The 17,926-nt window shown below is 40.3% G+C and overlaps 1 protein-coding gene across 1 annotated transcript in view; it reads left to right on the forward strand.

Moving 5' to 3' along the window:
* Positions 1–3,152: 3,152 nt before the first annotated feature.
* The window catches only part of LOC306748746 (uncharacterized protein), a gene marked incomplete at both ends in the record, with an annotated part of 30,778 nt that continues 16,004 nt past the window's right edge, over positions 3,153–17,926 (forward strand). The window contains 3 exons of the mRNA XM_079231957.1: positions 3,153–3,251; positions 8,227–8,441; positions 14,501–14,719. Of these exons, the coding sequence (XP_079088083.1) occupies positions 3,153–3,251; positions 8,227–8,441; positions 14,501–14,719 (533 nt within the window). The remainder of the gene's footprint in view (positions 3,252–8,226; positions 8,442–14,500; positions 14,720–17,926) is intronic.

The following is a 17,926-nucleotide window of genomic DNA, read 5'->3' on the forward strand; positions in this document are numbered from 1 at the left end:
GTTTACAATGTTTACTGAGGGAATACATCAAGAGAAGTAGAGTCATTTATATAGACTTCTATACAACCAGAGGAGTCACCCCCTGGTGGTCAGGAGAGAGAATGCAGCTTTAACACATGTAGCATAGACTTCTATACAACCAGAGGAGTCGCCTCCTGGTGGTCAAGAGATAGAATGCCGCTTTAACACGTAAAGCGAGAAACTGACAAGTCGCGTGTCAAAACTCAACGTTTACTTTTAGTTCCTCACTGGACACAAACAGCTGTTTGCTGAACGAAAGTCCTGTGGTTGTTTACACAAGATAACAAACACTCGTAGTTAATGGCTGTTTGTTTGTCTTTCAGCTTTAACTTCAGGCGCCCACAAATGGATTGTTATTAAAGAAGGGCAGCGTGACTGGATCTACAGTCTGGACCAGAAGATCCCAGAGCCCCTACACATTAAGGAGGAACAGGAGGATCCAGAGCCCCCACACATTAAAGAAGACCCAGACATTAAAGAGGACCAGGAGGACCCAGAGCCCCCACACATTCAGGAGGACCCAGACATTAAAGAGGGCCAGGAGGACCCAGAGCCCCCACACATTAAAGGGGACCAGGAGGAACTCTGGACCAGTCAGGAGGGAGAGCAGCTTCAAGGTCTGAAGGAGGCTGGTATCAAGTTATCATTCACTCCTATGAAGAGTGAAGATGATGACGAGGAAGCTCAGTCCTCAGAGCTTCATCAAAGACAAACTGAACAGATGGAAACAGAAACTGATGGAGAGGATTGTGGAGGACCAGAACCAGACAGGAAGTCAGATCCAGAAAGACCTCCAGAACCAGATACTGATGAGGAGACTGGAGACTCTTCTGACCCTGATGACAGTGATGATTTGAAGGAGACCAGAGAACCTTAGTCAGGTTTAAACTCTCTGAATAATGAGGAAGTTTATGTCAGTGATTCAAAATGTAGTACTGGTGAGAAACCATTAAGCTGCTCTGGATGTGGGGAAAGATTCCACCTCATGGGAAATTTGAATAAACACACGAGAAACCACATGAGAGAGAGAACTTTCAACTGCTTAGTTTGTGATAAAAGCTTTAAGCACAAGTCACGTCTGACGTTACACATGATGACTCATACAGGAGAGAAACCTTTCAGCTGCTCAGTCTGTAAGAAAAGCTTTAAGCGCAAGTCACGTCTGATGTTACACATGATGACTCCTACAGTAAAGAAACCGTTCATGAATTTTTAAACATGAGATACTTGACCTCCCTCGCTTGGGGCAGTGACTCACTTCAGACTGGGAGGACTCTATCCACCGAGTTTGGTGCCTTCTTTACCTGATTGTTGCTTTTAGTTTTTATGCTTGTAATTGTAAAATGTTTTTATCATTTACAACGTTATTAAATATGATCAGTGTAAGCCATTTTGTTTGTTTTGTTTTGTCGGATCTCTCACCACTTGGGGACGTAGAGCTGTTGTCAAAAATGGGAACCCTTTTATATCGGGTCACAAGGTTAAATTAAACATAAAAATCAGGGCTACAATAATACATAATCCCCATGTACAACCTCTAAACACAACTCAAGCAATAAATAGAGTTAGGGTTTAGGGTGAGGGCTTAAGGGGCTACCCGATACAGAGCCTCAGGTTGCTTCAGGTCAAATAGACTATGTTAAGAAGCGGACTGTTAAATTGACAGAAAAAGCACTTCTGAAAAAAATGATGAGCCTGCAAAAAGAAAGAACGGTGAAGCTTCAAAGAGTATACAATCTCAACGAGATATTTCATGGGTGATAAAAGCTATGTGAACCGCTGTGAGCACATTTCTTGAAGAAACTGATATAAAACAAATCAGATAAAAATCGTGACACATCGGGACGTTAACCTACAAATGTCACGAAGAACCCGGTGTGAACAATACGAAAAATAATTATGATCTGCTCAGTTAATTTGGCTGATTCAATAATATTTAGCTAACATATTTTATATTGTTCAATCCAAAGCATATTAAAACAAATAAAAACAAAAAAAATCAGGTTATAATTTTTAATACCATTTTATTTGTTTACCGTTAACGCCCAAAAATTTGACACTATTTTGAAAACATGTCAGCAATGTGGTCTATTCAGTCTGTATTATGTCCCCCATAAGGAGAAAGGGGTCCAGGTTCTTATGGGTTGACTGTTGACATTTTTCGGAAACACCAATTTTGAGACTTTATCCACACTGGTGCCCAGATATTATTAATATATTTTAATAATATCAATAATGTAATTATTCAACCTGTTCACCCGGCTGTCGTCTGGAAAGAGATCCAGAAGCATCAGCTTCACAACCACCAGGTTTGAAAACAGCTTGTAATTAGTCATTGACCCTCCATGTGTAATATGAATTTTGTTTTCTTTCAACTTTAGCAAATGGGGACTTTAATTCAAATCCTGTCGTACAATGACAAATTAAGAGCTTGTAACCTTTACACACATGTTGCTGATTTTTTTTAAATGTATTATTGGGTGCCATTTTAGAATCTGCAGATCTCAGAATTGCAAAAAAAAAATAACAGACTTCTGCAAGTATGCATTTATTTGTTTAATTTTATAGTTTCTATTGTCTCTGTTCAGTCACCCAGTCCCACAACTTTTTACTTTACCCACTGGCTGTTTCTGTTTTTCCTCTTGTACAATATAGTATAATATATATTTCAGAGTTTTGAGAAAATGTGTTGTTCAGATTTAGGTTAGATGTTTTCCTTGTTTATTTTTGTAGCCCTTGACTAGTAATGTGCACCATGAACCAAGTACATACTGTAATGTAAAATGTTGTTTTTGTTTGTATTTGATTAAAAGGAATTAAATCATTGATGCTTCTACAGGCTTTTATTTTGAAGGTGACTCCGCAAGCTGCAGCGGACCCGGATGCTCCTCCGTTAGCAACATGGCGGCTACCGTCAGTAGCAATAGCAGCGTGTCTTTGTTGCGTTGATAAAGAGTCAGGTAGCTCCTTCAGTCCTGATCCAGCAGAGTCTCTGTATGTCTGGATAAACCTTCTGAATGGACTTCTAGATGTTCACCTTTGTTCCCGGATGTTGTTCCTCTGACTCATCTCCCGGTAGCCTACAGAGATACTGAAGTTAGCTTAGCATGCCGCTAACAGACCGGGTCAACATGTCTAAAGTCCAAATGCTGAGATCTGTAGTCAACCAGCGACTAACTGCGGCTGCGCAAGAGATATTTGGGCTGTTTGAAAGAACGATATCAGAGTACGAGGAGGAACTTTCTGCTTCTAAAGAGGAGAACGAGCGACAACGGAGACTACTGGACGCTGTTTTCAACCCGGAAGTCCGGATACAAAGAGCAGGTTGGTTCTGTTTGTTTCTTCGTCACTTTAAACTGATGGAAGCAGTTCTGGAGGAAGTATTCACATCATGTACTGAGGTAGAGTTACAGGTACTGAAGTATTCACATAATGTACTGAGGTAGAGTTACAGGTACTGAAGTATTCACTTCATGTACTGAGGTAGAGTTACAGGTACTGAAGTATTCACATCATGTACTGAGGTAGAGTTACAGGTACTGAAGTATTCACACCATGTACTGAGGTAGAGTTACAGGTACTGAAGTATTCACACCATGTACTGAGGTAGAGTTACAGGTACTGAAGTATTCACACCATGTACTGAGGTAAAGTTACAGGTACTGAAGTATTCACACCATGTACTGAGGTAAAGTTACAGGTACTGAAGTATTCACACCATGTACTGAGGTAGAGTTACAGGTACTGAAGTATTCACACCATGTACTGAGGTAGAGTTACAGGTACTGAAGTATTCACACCATGTACTGAGGTAGAGTTACAGGTACTGAAGTATTCACACCGTGTACTGAGGTAAAGTTACAGGTACTGTACTGAAGTATTCACATCGTGTACTGAGGTAGAGTTACAGGTACTGAAGTATTCACATCGTGTACTGAGGTAGAGTTACAGGTACTGAAGTATTCACATCGTGTACTGAGGTAGAGTTACAGGTACTGAAGTATTCACATCATGTACTGAGGTAGAGTTACAGGTACTGAAGTATTCACATCATGTACTGAGGTAGAGTTACAGGTACTGAAGTATTCACATCATGTACTGAGGTAGAGTTACAGGTACTGAAGTATTCACATCATGTACTGAGGTAGAGTTACAGGTACTGAAGTATTCACTTCATGTACTGAGGTAGAGTTACAGGTACTGAAGTATTCACATCGTGTACTGAGGTAGAGTTACAGGTACTGAAGTATTCACACAGTGTACTGAGGTAGAGTTACAGGTACTGAAGTATTCACACCATGTACTGAGGTAGAGTTACAGGTACTGAAGTATTCACATCATGTACTGAGGTAGAGTTACAGGTACTGAAGTATCCACATCGTGTACTGAGGTAGAGTTACAGGTACTGAAGTATTCACACCATGTACTGAGGTAGAGTTACAGGTACTGAAGTATTCACATCATGTACTGAGGTACACATTTTACTTTTTATTTTACCACATCTCAGAGGTACATATAGTACTTTTAACTGTAAATCTCAGAGGTACATATTGTACTGTTTTACTGTACACCTCAGTTACATATACTATTTACTTTACTTCATCTCAGAGGTACATATCGTACTTTTTAGTGTACTCCATCTGAGAGGTTAAACCTTGACCCCCCCCCCCCCCTTGAGTTCAAGTAGTCGTATTAACCCCAAATGAGTGATATTATTTGTGTTATTTTATATAATTTTTTTCAGCATTTATTTGCAAAAAATAAATTATATTTTCAAAAAGATCACTTTCATAACATATTTTGATCCTAACTATTAATATCCAGCATGATCTAAGCAAGATTGTAAAAACTTGTACTATATCTCAGAGGTACATATTGTACTTTACTATATCTCAGAGGTACATGTTGTACTTTACTACATCTCAGAGGTACATGTTGTACTTTACTACATCTCAGAGGTACATGTTGTACTTTACTACATCTCAGAGGTACATGTTGTACTTTACTATATCTCAGAGGTACATGTTGTACTTTACTACATCTCAGAGGTACATGTTGTACTTTACTACATCTCAGAGGTACATATTGTACTTTACTATATCTCAGAGGTACATGTTGTACTTTACTACATCTCAGAGGTACATGTTGTACTTTACTATATCTCAGAGGTACATGTTGTACTTTACTACATCTCAGAGGTACATGTTGTACTTTACTACATCTCAGAGGTACATGTTGTACTTTACTACATCTCAGAGGTACATGTAATGGAATTAGACTTGTCAATCTCCTTCAGACGAAACAAATGCGATGTGAAACACTTAAATGTGTTTAAGTATTTATTAAACAGAAACTTGGAATAATTCAATTAAATGGGCAGAGCTCTTCACCACAGATGGTTCTGAGTTCTGACCCGGAAAGATAGTTCAACATGAGTTTTATATGGGGCTGCAAAAACAAATCGATAAAATCAATTATCAAAAGTGTTGGCAACGAATTTCATTATCGATTCGTTGTGTCGCGTGAATATTACGCCGGGCAATAAGTCGCGGAGAAAAAAAAGAGCGGAGCAGAGCAACTGGCCGGCCAGCGTTTCTGAGATTGGAGTGAGACACGAGAAAAGCTGAGGTCGTGATCTTCTCAAACATAGAAGATCTTTGACGAGTCGAGTCTTGGCCAATCAGCGTCTTCATGTTCCTCCAACTTGTTTTTAATGGAAGCTAGTCAGCTTGCTATCGCGTTAGCTAACGTGTTTGGGTTGTGTATTGTCGTTAAAGTTACGTTATGTTCCGTTACAGTTCAGTCTTGCTTGTAAAAAACGTAACGTGATGAAACATGCCGTCACCCCCCGGTCTGGTTCAGTTCACGCCGTCACTCGTTAACGTTAAACCGGCTCACCGGAGGATCTGGCTGCAGGTTTTTTTTTTTTTTTTTTACTCAAAGTAGAATGAAGCAAATCACGTAGTTGGGCTTAGCCAACAACGTGACGTCGTGGTCATAAGAGACCCAGAATGAAAGAGTTTAAGGAAGTGAACGCTCTATTCGGAGCAGTACAGCATCCCTCTGTCCAGTATTTCATACATATTGATAAAGCAGGGTATGTAAATGCAGCCTCTGGAGGGATCAATTACAGTAAAAAGGGCTCACATTTGGCAGATGTAAAGCATACATGTGTATGTTTTTAGTCTTAGTCTATTTTATTGTTTTAATTAACAGCTCAGGGATGTTCAAGGAGCAACCTGTTTGTGCACTTTCTGTCACTTCTGTTTTTGAATAAAGGGTTGGAAATGAACGTTTTTTTGATAAAAAATGTTTTTATCCGATTCATTGATTAATCGAAAAAATAATCAACCGATTATTAAAATAATCGTTAGTTGCAGCCCTAGTTTTATACATCAACAATTATTCTTTGAAATGGTTGCCCTTTCCCCCTTTTTACTGTACTACACCACAGAGGTACACATTGTACTTTTTACTGTACTACACCACAGAGGTACGTATTGTACTTTTCACTGTACTACATCTCAGAGGCAGTGGCGGGCCGTGCATTTTGGACCTAGGACTTCAGTGTCGTCTGATATTGTTTACATAAATACGTGCATGACGGGATGCTGCGTCATTAACGGACAATGTACTTCACTTTATTCAGTGTTTCCCCTAGGTTTACAGCTTCAGGGGGGGCGGCGACGACACAAACACAAACACTTAAAGTAGTGGTTCTCAAACCTTTTCTGTAAATAACATCATGTTGTGACTCCATCTGTGCTTTTATAAATAACTGTGAGGATCACCGGAGCAGCTCTCTGAACCCGGAGCAGCTCTCCTGCTCCAGGTGAAATGTGCCAAAGTGCTCGTGTCTTCTACCAACAATGAGCTTCTGGCTTCACATATTACGAAAGTACAAAGTACACAGACATAAAACTAAGTCATTGATAAATACATGGAGAAATGCCTGTACTTTCGGGTAAATGTTTACGTTACGCAGTTAACAGGTTACACTTGTGCATGTGCATGCGTGACTCGCCGTTTTTTGGAGTTTCGCCAGAAGTCTCCGTGAGGTCCTTTCTGCTGCGTCTCAAAACAGAAAACAGATCTCAGCTCAACGTTGAGCATGAATTGTATCAAATCTACAACCCCGTTTATAAAAGATGTGTAGAGGCTCACTGCTCCACTAATACTGATATCTGCACTCATTCTGTTTTGTTTGAAAAAAAAAATAGCTTATTGTTTTCCACAATGAGCTATTTATTTGTAACTAAATGAGTTATTTTTTGCATAGATAGAACTTAATTTTCATTGTTCTAAGTGATTGCAATTTTTATTTTTTTTAATTGTCTGATGGAGTAATCTGATTTACTTCATAGTGATTGCAATTTTCTTTATTCACCTCAGAGCTACATATTGCACTTTTCATTATACTACATCTCAGAGGTACATATTGTACTTTTTACTGTACGTCATCTCAGAGGTACTTATTTAACTTTTTACTGTACATCTGATAGGTAAATATTGTACTTTCTACTGTACTACACCTCAGAGGTACATATTGATACTTTTCAGATGACAGTTTTTCTTCCTCTTTCTGTGTTCTTGTAATTTTAAATCTTGACTTATTGATTTCCTTTCAGAGTTTCTTCAGCCTCTCCCTCTCAACTCTGTCCTCACACTCCAATAGTCTAGCTTGCTCTTGGATTTGTGCTCAAACTGTAAACATGTACTCAGATTTAGTTTTGCTTGCACAGATCTTCTGCTCTCCAGCTTCAGGGTGCGTTTGCTTCACTGCAACGTCCCTGATGGGACGACTGGTTCATCCTCTTCTGCAGTCCAGGGCTTTATTAGATTGCTTTCTTTTCCAATAAAAAGACAATTAATGACAGCAGCAGCATCTTTATTGAGGAGTCATGCTTCTCTCATTCACACCTAATTCACCGCTTTTTCAGTGATAAACCTCTTGAATAATAGAGAGTTTAATATGAGATTCATAAGACTTATGAATGTATTTTATTATTCTCCACAGACGTCCAGCAGCTGTTGGTGGTTAAAGAAGAGGTTCCCCCTCAGCAGCAGGACTGGAGCTCCAGTCTGGACCAGGAGGACCCAGAGCCCCCACACATTAAAGAGGACCCAGAGCCCCCACACATTAAAGAGGAACAGGAGGAACTCTGGACCAGTCAGGAGGGAGAGCAGCTTCAAGGGCTGGAGGAGGCTGGTATCAAATTCTCATTCTTTCCTGTGAAGAGTGAAGATAATGAAGAGGAAGCTCAGTCCTCACAGCTTCATCAAAGACAAACTGAACAGATGGAAACGGAAGCTGATGGAGAGGATTGTGGAGGACCAGAACCAGACAGGAACTCAGAACCAGGGGACTCGTCAGAGACTGATGTCAGTGATGTTGACTGGAAGGAGACCAGAGAACCTCAGTCAGGTTTAAACTTTCTGAATAATGATAACATTTCCGTCAGTGAGTCCAAATCTATTGCTGTAAAGAAACCATTTAGCTGCTCTGTTTGTAAGAAAGCTTTTAGACGAAATGGACAATTACAGACACACATGAGAATCCACACCGGAGAGAAACCATTCCGCTGCTCAGTGTGTGAGAAATCTTTTAGATTGAGTGGGCATTTAAGCAGACACATGAGGATCCACACAGGCGAGAAACCATTCAGCTGCTCAGTTTGTGAGAAATCTTTTAGAGAAAGTGGATTTTTACAGATACACATGAGAATCCACACAGGAGAGAAACCATTCAGCTGCTCAGTTTGTGAGAAATCTTTTTCACGGAATGGACATCTACTCATACACATGAGAATACACACAGGAGAGAAACCATTCAGCTGCTCAGTTTGTGAGAAATCTTTTACACATAGTCCAAGTTTAAAGTTCCACATGAGAAACCACACAGTAGGGAAACCATCCAGCTGCACAGTTTGTAAGAAATCATTTACAAACAGTCAAGGTAAACAGAGACACATGAAAATCCACACAGGAGAGAGACCATTCAGCTGCTTAGTTTGTGAGAAATCTTTTACAAACAATCAAAATAAACAGAGACACATGAGAATCCACACAGGAGAGAAACCATTCAGCTGCTCAGTTTGTGAGAAATCTTTTACAAACAATCAAAGTAAACAGAGACACATGAGAATCCACACAGGAGAGAAACCATTCAGCTGCTCAGTTTGTAAGAAATGTTTTACACGGAATTTAAGTTTACAGAAACACATGAGAATCCACATAGGAGAGAAACCATTCAGCTGTTCAGGTTGTGAGAAAGGTTTTAAACGTAAAGACCATCTGAAGAGACACTTGGTAACTCATAGAAACCATTCAGCTGCAGCAGGACGAGCCAGATAAACATTTACCACTAGACGTTGAGAATAATCTTCTACAAAATGTAACAAAACAATCAATTTACTTTCTTAGTTGTTGTAGTGATGTTGGTATTTACGTGACTGTTTCAATTTATTTTGTACAGCCCAAATTCACAAATCACAAATTTGCCTCAGAGAGTTTTTACAATATGTACACATACGACATCCTCTGAAGAAACTTCAGGAGAGCATCACAGGAGGATCCCTCTCCCACTGTTTGTATGAATTATATGTTTGAAAAGTGACTTGTTCCGAATGATTAATGGAATTATATTTTCCATATACGTTTTTGGCTTCCAATATTATAAAAATAAGATGATTTAGATGTTAGTCTCTGCTCGCAGAAATGTGAACTGATGACAAGAGATTTTTTCATCCTTTTATTAGATTTTTGTAACTTTTTATTCTTTGTATTCAACGACAACATTATTATCTGATTGAATTTGAAATAAACCAGTGTAAATGTGCAGTAATTTCTTTCTCTGATCAGTTGAGCACAGATGAGTGGGACTTCCTCCCCGCAACTTTCCTCTCAGGGAGTTAAAGAGAAAATACAACTCAATTGTGAAGTGTGTTATTTGATTTGAGGGTTATTGGAAAGATCATTTAATTATATCTGATTGACTGACTCAGTCACAAAACTTTACCAATTTAGATATTTTACAAAGTAAAAACTTAACTGATTTTGTATCTTTCAAATAGATAATGTCTAACATTTTGCTAAAATTATGCTTAGTTTAAAAAATGTTTACTATACCAAGTAAGAGTTCATAAAAACAATTAAAGTCCTACTTTTGTATGTTCAAAAAGCTTATTTCAGCATATTTGAGGTGCTATGTTGAAAAAGCTTATTTTGGCATATTTAAGGTGCTATAAACATACTTTTCTCAATAATTCCAAAAGATGAATGATGCCTTTTTGTTGAAGAACTCTCTGTCTACAGATATACTGACAATCAAACAATTTAATGTACCAATTAGGAGATATAAACTGATCTCGACTTGACGTCAGACAACGATGTATGACTTAAATATCAGACTGACAACATGAGCGTTTTATCAAGTATATATTTAGTTAAAGTTGCTTGACTTGACTTTTTAAATTAGAGTCCTACATTCTTCATGAGAAACTGGTCATTTTTTAATGTTTGAGGTGCTGTAAACATACTTCCAGAGTTTCAGGAAATGACTGATGCATGTGTGTTCAGGACGTCTCTGACTTCACCTACACTGTGAGGTGGATCAATACAGTTTCCAAACGTAAATGGTTTTAAGCTCCTAAACCATATATGCCAGATAATGAAAAATACTAGGGCTGCAACAACAAATTGATAAAACTTGATTATTAAAAGAGTTGGCAACGAATTTATACTGCAGCGAGAGGTGGTGCAATCCCAACACCCAGCTATGTTCCTCTGGTGCAGAGAATGCCTGTGACCACCAGGACTGTGAGGAGGAGGCCTCAGGACCAGGACTGTTATGCCGTGTTCATACCGTCCACCGCGGAAGTTTACTCGCACGAGTAGAAAGAGGGCGTTCACACCAAACGCGAATTCGCGGCGCGACCAAAGGGGCGTGGCTTAGCTCTGTTGCTTGCCTCTGTGAGAGACAAGCGACGAAGCTTTCATTTCCGCTATCGACCATGGAATAAATAACCACTAGTTCTGCTTTATACTTGTTGTGGAAGTCCCAAACATGTCGGAACATGAAACGCCCTCGTATTTGGGTTCATAACATCATCCGTAGCCGCACACAGCTCGGTGAATTTCACCGACTCCTCCAGGAACAGCGTCTCGCGTATCTCCGTAAAACGATACCGATTATGCCATCCACCATGGAAATAACCATCAGTTCTGCTTTATACTTTTTGTGTAAACTCCACATATGTCGGAACATCAAACTCCATGGTGTCTGGGTTCATAATATTATCAGTAGTCCCACAACAGCGTCTCAATGAAGCCGCTGTCAGCGCTGGTTCAGGCGGAGCAGCAGCAGTTTCATTCGAAACGGGTAGACGGCGGTGGTGACGGGCGGAGCTTCTCAACGCTGATTCTCAGCGCTGATTGGCTGCCGCAACTTTGCGTCACGCGATTTCTCCGCCAGAGTTGGGATAATTCAACTCACGTGAATTCGCGCCGCGTCCTTCGCTTTGTTCGCCCCAGGTAAAACGTTCTGTTCGCGCCGCCTCCAACGCGTCTATCTAGCCGCAAATTCGCGCCGCAGCGCGTCTGTGGATTGACTTAACATGTAAACTGGTCGCGCCGCAAATTCGCGTCGCGTCCGGTGTGAACACGGCATTAGGAGGAGGCCTCAGGACCAGGACTGTTAGGAGGAGGCCTCAGGACCAGGACTGTTAGGAGGAGGTCTCAGGACCAGGACTGTTAGGAGGAGGTCTCAGGACCAGGACTGTGAGGAGGTGGTCTCAGGACCAGGACTGTTAGGAGGTAGTCTCAGGACCAGGACTGTTAGGAGGTGGTCTCAGGACCAGGACTGTTAGGAGGTAGTCTCAGGACCAGGACTGTTAGAAAGTCTCAGGACCAGGACTCTGAGGAGGAGGTCTCAGGATCAGGACTGTGAGGAGGAGGTCTCAGGACAAGGACTGTGAGGAGGTGGTCTCAGGACCAGGACTGTGAGGAGGTGGTCTCAGGACCAGGACTGTGAGGTGGTCTCAGGACCAGGACTGTGAGGAGGTGGTCTCAGGACCAGGACTGTGAGGAGGTGGTCTCAGGAGGTTAATGACGCCCTGCAGGCTTTAAGTCAACGGACTGGGATGTGCTGTGTGGACCACATGGAGAACATCCACAACATGACGGACTGCGTCACAGAATACATCAATGCTTCTATCTTTGCATTAATAGCACACAAACATAGAGCCAACACTCACACTAATTTCCTTATATATATATATATATATATATATATATAAAATTTTAACTTTATGATTCTGTTTAGGCCAGCAGAGGCTTAGCAGGCCCTGGCGGCCCACCACTGATAATTAGTGTTTCAAATGTTGTGATGCCGTTAAAACATATCATTATCGACGACATCACCAGAATGTGTCGATCAGCGGAACAAAACTAAAACTGACTGCAGGTGAGCCAAAGTAACTAATGCCAAAGAGTGTTTGACCTATTGTCATTCAAATGTTTCTTTATTCTTATTATTTGCGCTCATTGCGCAGGGAAAAGAGGTGCTTGGGCGAAACCTACATTATGCAAAATGTATCCACAAATGCGACTTAAAATAGCAATTTGATTGGGCTGTCGGAAAAAAGTTGGAAAAAATAGCTTGCTTGCGCCCCCTTTAGTTGTGAAAAAAACACGCTTTTGGCCAACTACGAGCGATTGACTTGAAATTTGGCACACATGTCCGGTTGGGACTGCTCAACAAAGAAGTCATCCGTGGAATTTAAAATGTGCCTATTTGTATTTTCCGATATTTTGAATTTATTAAAAAACAGATTTTTGCCCACTTTTTCTAAACGCTGGGTCTGATTCTTACGAAACTTTCTGTGGGTCATTATTGGTTCAATGTGATCAAATGCTATTCTCAACTTTGTTTGTCTCATTGTATTTAGAAGATATGAACCAATTACCCTCTTAGCGGCGTGACTTGATACGTCAATACACATGAAATGGAAATTGTTTTAACTCGACCGTACATTATGTAATCTGCTCCATAAAACATCCATATGATACTTTGTAATCCTAGTCATAGCCCGACCTAATGGTAAAAGGAAGTACAAGTTTATATACTTTGGCTTGCTTCTCTTAGTAGGCCAATAAGATCGACATCCAATTGCTTCTACACAAACATAAGACTTTCATGATTCCAGCCCGCAAAGCTTTTGATGTTTCGCGTAATGCTGTTGCCGTGGCAACCCATCCTTCGCGGTCAACAACGAAGGTGCTTTTGAGGGAGTACGCATGCTCGAAATGTAATTTAACTTGGCACACAAATTTAAAGGCAAAGATGTAGTAACCTGATATGATTTGAATGCTTCAAATGGCACTTCGGCTTGATAGCACCCCCTACAAATATTAATTTAAGCAGCCCCAGCGCTACAGTTGATGTTGTTGTATGAAACTTGGTAGGCATATGCAACACATGTAAACTGAAAAGAAAGTCTCTTGGGACCATGCTCTAAACCGTACAGGAAGTCGCATAGCGTCCCCTAAAAAAATCTTTTCTTTTTTTTTTTTTACAACCCTTGAGTTTTGAAAGCCCACGTTTTCCGCCCCCTATGACAGATTGACCTGCAATTTGGCACACATGGTCCAGGTGGGTCTGCTCTACAAAAAAGTCTGGGAGAATATTAAGCTCCGTCTACTTAGATTTGAAGGTATACCCGTCTGTCCACCAGAAGGTTTACTCAAGTCGTCTGTCTTTGCAGCTTGAACACCTGGTGTAGAAATTTGTCTGCAATCAGAATGTTCTCTTCTCCGTTCAGTGCTCGCGTCCACCTGTACCTGTATCTACAGGTGTTACATCACTAGTTAGAATGAATTCACGGTTTTCCTCAATGTGTGTTTCCTGCAGACGTCCAGCAGCTATTGGTGGTTAAAGAAGAGGTTGAGCAGCAGGACTGGATCTCCATTCTGGACCAGGAGGACCCAGAGCCCACATACATTAAAGAGGACCAGGAGGACCAGGAGGACCCAGAGCCCCCACACGTTAAAGAGGACCAGGAGGACCAGGAGGACCCAGAGCCTCCACACGTTAAAGAGGACCAGGATGACCCAGAGCCCCCAAACATTAAAGAGGTCCAGGAGGAAGACTGGACCAGTCAGGAGGGAGAGCAGCTTCAAGGGCTGGAGGAGGCTGGTATCAAGTTCCCATTCACTCTTGTGATGAGTGAAGATGATGATGAAGAGAAAGCTCAGTCCTCACAGCTTCATCAAAGACTAACTGAACAGATGGAAACAGAAGCTGCTGGAGAGGATTGTGGAGGACCAGAACCAGACAAGTTCTCAGATCCAGAATCAGATACTGATGAGGAGACTCTTCTGACCCTGATACTGATGACAGTGATGACTTGAAGGAGACCAGAGAACCTCAGTCAGATTTAAACTCTCTGAATAATGAGGAAGTTTATGTCAGTGATTCCAGAAGTAGTGCTGGAGAGAAACTATTTAGCTGCTCTGAGTGTCAGGAGGGAGAGCAGCTTCAAGGGCTGGAGGAGGCTGGTATCCAGTTATCATTCACTCCTGTGAAGAGTGAGGTTGATGAAGAGGAAGCTCAGTCCTCACAGCTTCATCAAAGACAAACTGAACAGATGGAAACAGAAACTGATGGAGAGGATTGTGGAGGACCAGAACCAGACAGGAAGTCATATCCAGATATACATTTACACCCATCTAGTAGTGACAAGGCCTCACAATGTTACAAACAAGAAACTGATGACTGTGATGATTGGAAGGAGACCAGAGAACCTCTGTCAGGTTTAAACTCTTTGAATAATGAGGACTTTTATGTCAGTAGTTCAAAAATGTAGTATTGCTGAGAAACCATTAAGCTGCTCTGAATGTGGGGAAAGATTTCACCTCAAGGGAGATTTGAAGAAACACATGAAAATCCACACAAGAGAGAAACCTTTTTAGCTGCTCAGAGTGTGATAAAAGCTTTAATCGTAAGTCACATTTGAAGAGACACATTATGATTCATACAGGAGAGAAACCTTTCAATTGCTCAGTTTGTGATAAAAGCTTTAATCGTAAATCACATCTGAATTTACACATGATGATTCATAAAAGAGGGAAACCTTTCATTTGCTCAGACTGTGATAAAAGCTTTAAATGTAAGTCACATTTGAAGAGACACATGATGATTCATAAAAGAGAGAAACCTTTCAGCTGCTCAGTTTGTGATGAAACATTTCTGTACAATACGCAACTGAAGATGCACATGGTCAGTCACACAGGAGAGAACTCCATTTAGTTAGTCCAGTTTTGATAAAGTTGACATTAATTCCACTCCCCAATTTGTTTGATCTACTACAACGTTTGTTGTTATGTAGCTAACGTTTAATGTTAGCTAACGTTATATTAGATATTTTTTATCAGCGCTATCTGCAACATTGGAAGTGTGAAATTAACTTGCATAGTGTTAAAATCAACACTATGCCAGTGTTTATATAATCCACTCGGGTTCAGAGTTAAATGTACACTTTGGATAGTGTTAATATTTTAACTCTTTCATAGTGTTAAATATCTAACACTCACAGTGTTATGACACATAAAAGTGTATTTTTAACACTAAATTATGTTGTTTCCTTTCACTAAAAGTGTTAATTGATATATAGGTGCACAGACCTGTTGAGTTTAGATCAAGGACTGTTATGGTTCATAGCTGCCAACAGGAGGCGCTAGATTCACTCCTCCAAAGACAATATACAATTTTAATTTGTGCACAAAACTAATTACTTTTGTTTTTAAATATCTTTTTATATGAAAATCTCCTCGGACTGAACAATGGATGAAATAACTAATTATAACTTAGTTATTTAGTTATATTACTTGTATAAAAGTTACATAATCAAAGACAACTCTTTTGGGAGATGAAAGAACAGGAAACAGTAAATATAGTTTTATTCTGTGAATAAATCTCTGGATTTTGTTGTGAATGTGTTTGTCGTTTAGCTTCAGAAATCTCTCCTCTCTCCTCTCCTTTCTCCTCCTGTCCTTTCATTCCTCCCTCCCTCCTCATCTACCCCATCTCTCCTCCTCCTCTTTTTCCCATCTTTTACTTCCGCACCTTTCCTTCACTCTTTCTTTACTCCCATCGGTTCCCTCTGAATTACAACATTGACACCGTGATTTCATTATTTGTGTGTATGTGGCTTTCAGTGCAGACTTGGTGCATATAGCGCATTTTATAAAAATAGAAATATTTAAAAAAAACACAATAAAGCTTTTAACGGCTCTTATTTTGAAAGTTACCAACCAAGTCTTCCTTGAAATCCACATTGAAGCGTCTAGGGCTTTTATTTTGAAGGCGACTCCACAAGCTGCAGCGGACCCGGATGTTCCTCCATTAGCAACATGGCGACTACCGTCAGTAGCAATAGCAGCGTGTCTTTGTTGCGTTGATAAAGAGTCAGGTAGCTCCTTCAGTCCTGATCCAGCAGAGTCTCTGTATGGGGACGGTGGTCAGCAACACAGCTAGTCCCAGTTTAATGGAGAGGAAGCGGGGTTTGTGACGGAGTTCGTGTGAGAAAACGTTTCTGTCAATGTCACATTGACAATGTGTGAAAATGTCTAAAGTCCAAATGCTGAGATCTGTAGTGAAGCAGCGACTAACTGCGGCTGCGCAAGAGATATTTGGGCTGTTTGAAAGAACGATATCAGAGTACGAGGAGGAACTTTCTGCTTCTAAAGAGGAGAACGAGCGACAACGGAGACTACTGGACGCTGTTTTCAACCCGGAAGTCCGGATACAAAGAGCAGGTTGGTTCTGTTTGTTTCTTCATCACTTTAAACTGATGGAAGCAGTTCTGGAGGAAGTATTCACATCATGTACTGAGGTAGAGTTACAGGTACTGAAGTATTCACATCATGTACTGAGGTAGAGTTACAGGTACTGAAGTATTCACATCATGTACTGAGGTAGAGTTACAGGTACTGAAGTATTCACATCATGTACTGAGGTAGAGTTACAGGTACTGAAGTATTCACATCATGTACTGAGGTAGAGTTACAGGTACTGAAGTATTCACATCATGTACTGAGGTAGAGTTACAGGTACTGAAGTATTCACATCATGTACTGAGGTAGAGTTACAGGTACTGAAGTATTCACATCATGTACTGAGGTAGAGTTACAGGTACTGAAGTATTCACATCATGTACTGAGGTAGAGTTACAGGTACTGAAGTATTCACATCATGTACTGAGGTAGAGTTACAGGTACTGAAGTATTCACATCATGTACTGAGGTAGAGTTACAGGTACTGTACTGAAGTATTCACATCATATAATGATGTACATGTTGTACTTTAAACTGTACAACATCTCAGAGTTACATGGTGTACTTTATACTGTACATGTCAGAACTACATATTGTACTTTTTACTTTACGTCATCATAGAGGTACGTATTGTAATCCTTTACTGTACTACATCTCAGAGGTACATTTTGTACTTTTAAATGTACTGCACCTCAGAGGTACATATTGTACTCTTTATGTATTGATGTATTACCAATACGTTTACAATCAACGTAGGTTTCGGCGGTATGGCCAAAAATTCATATCACGGTATTTTATCACATTCATTTATTGACGAGTGAGCAGCTGTTTTCACGTTGGTACATATAGGGGGTTAGGAAGCTAAACATGGAGGGACTTAGGACCCAGGGCAGGGGTCAGCAACCTTTCCTATCCAAAGAGCCATTTTGCCCTTTTTTCCACCCAAAAAGCTATTTGATGTTACAACGTATAAAGTGTTATATATAGTCATACTTTATGTACAAAAAACTATAGTTTGTTGTATTCATGAAATTATAGAACAAGAATACAGAAATGTTTTGACATTGTGTTG

Source organism: Taurulus bubalis (assembly GCF_910589615.1).
Source record: "Taurulus bubalis genome assembly, chromosome: 16".
Taxonomy (NCBI): domain Eukaryota; kingdom Metazoa; phylum Chordata; class Actinopteri; order Perciformes; family Cottidae; genus Taurulus; species Taurulus bubalis.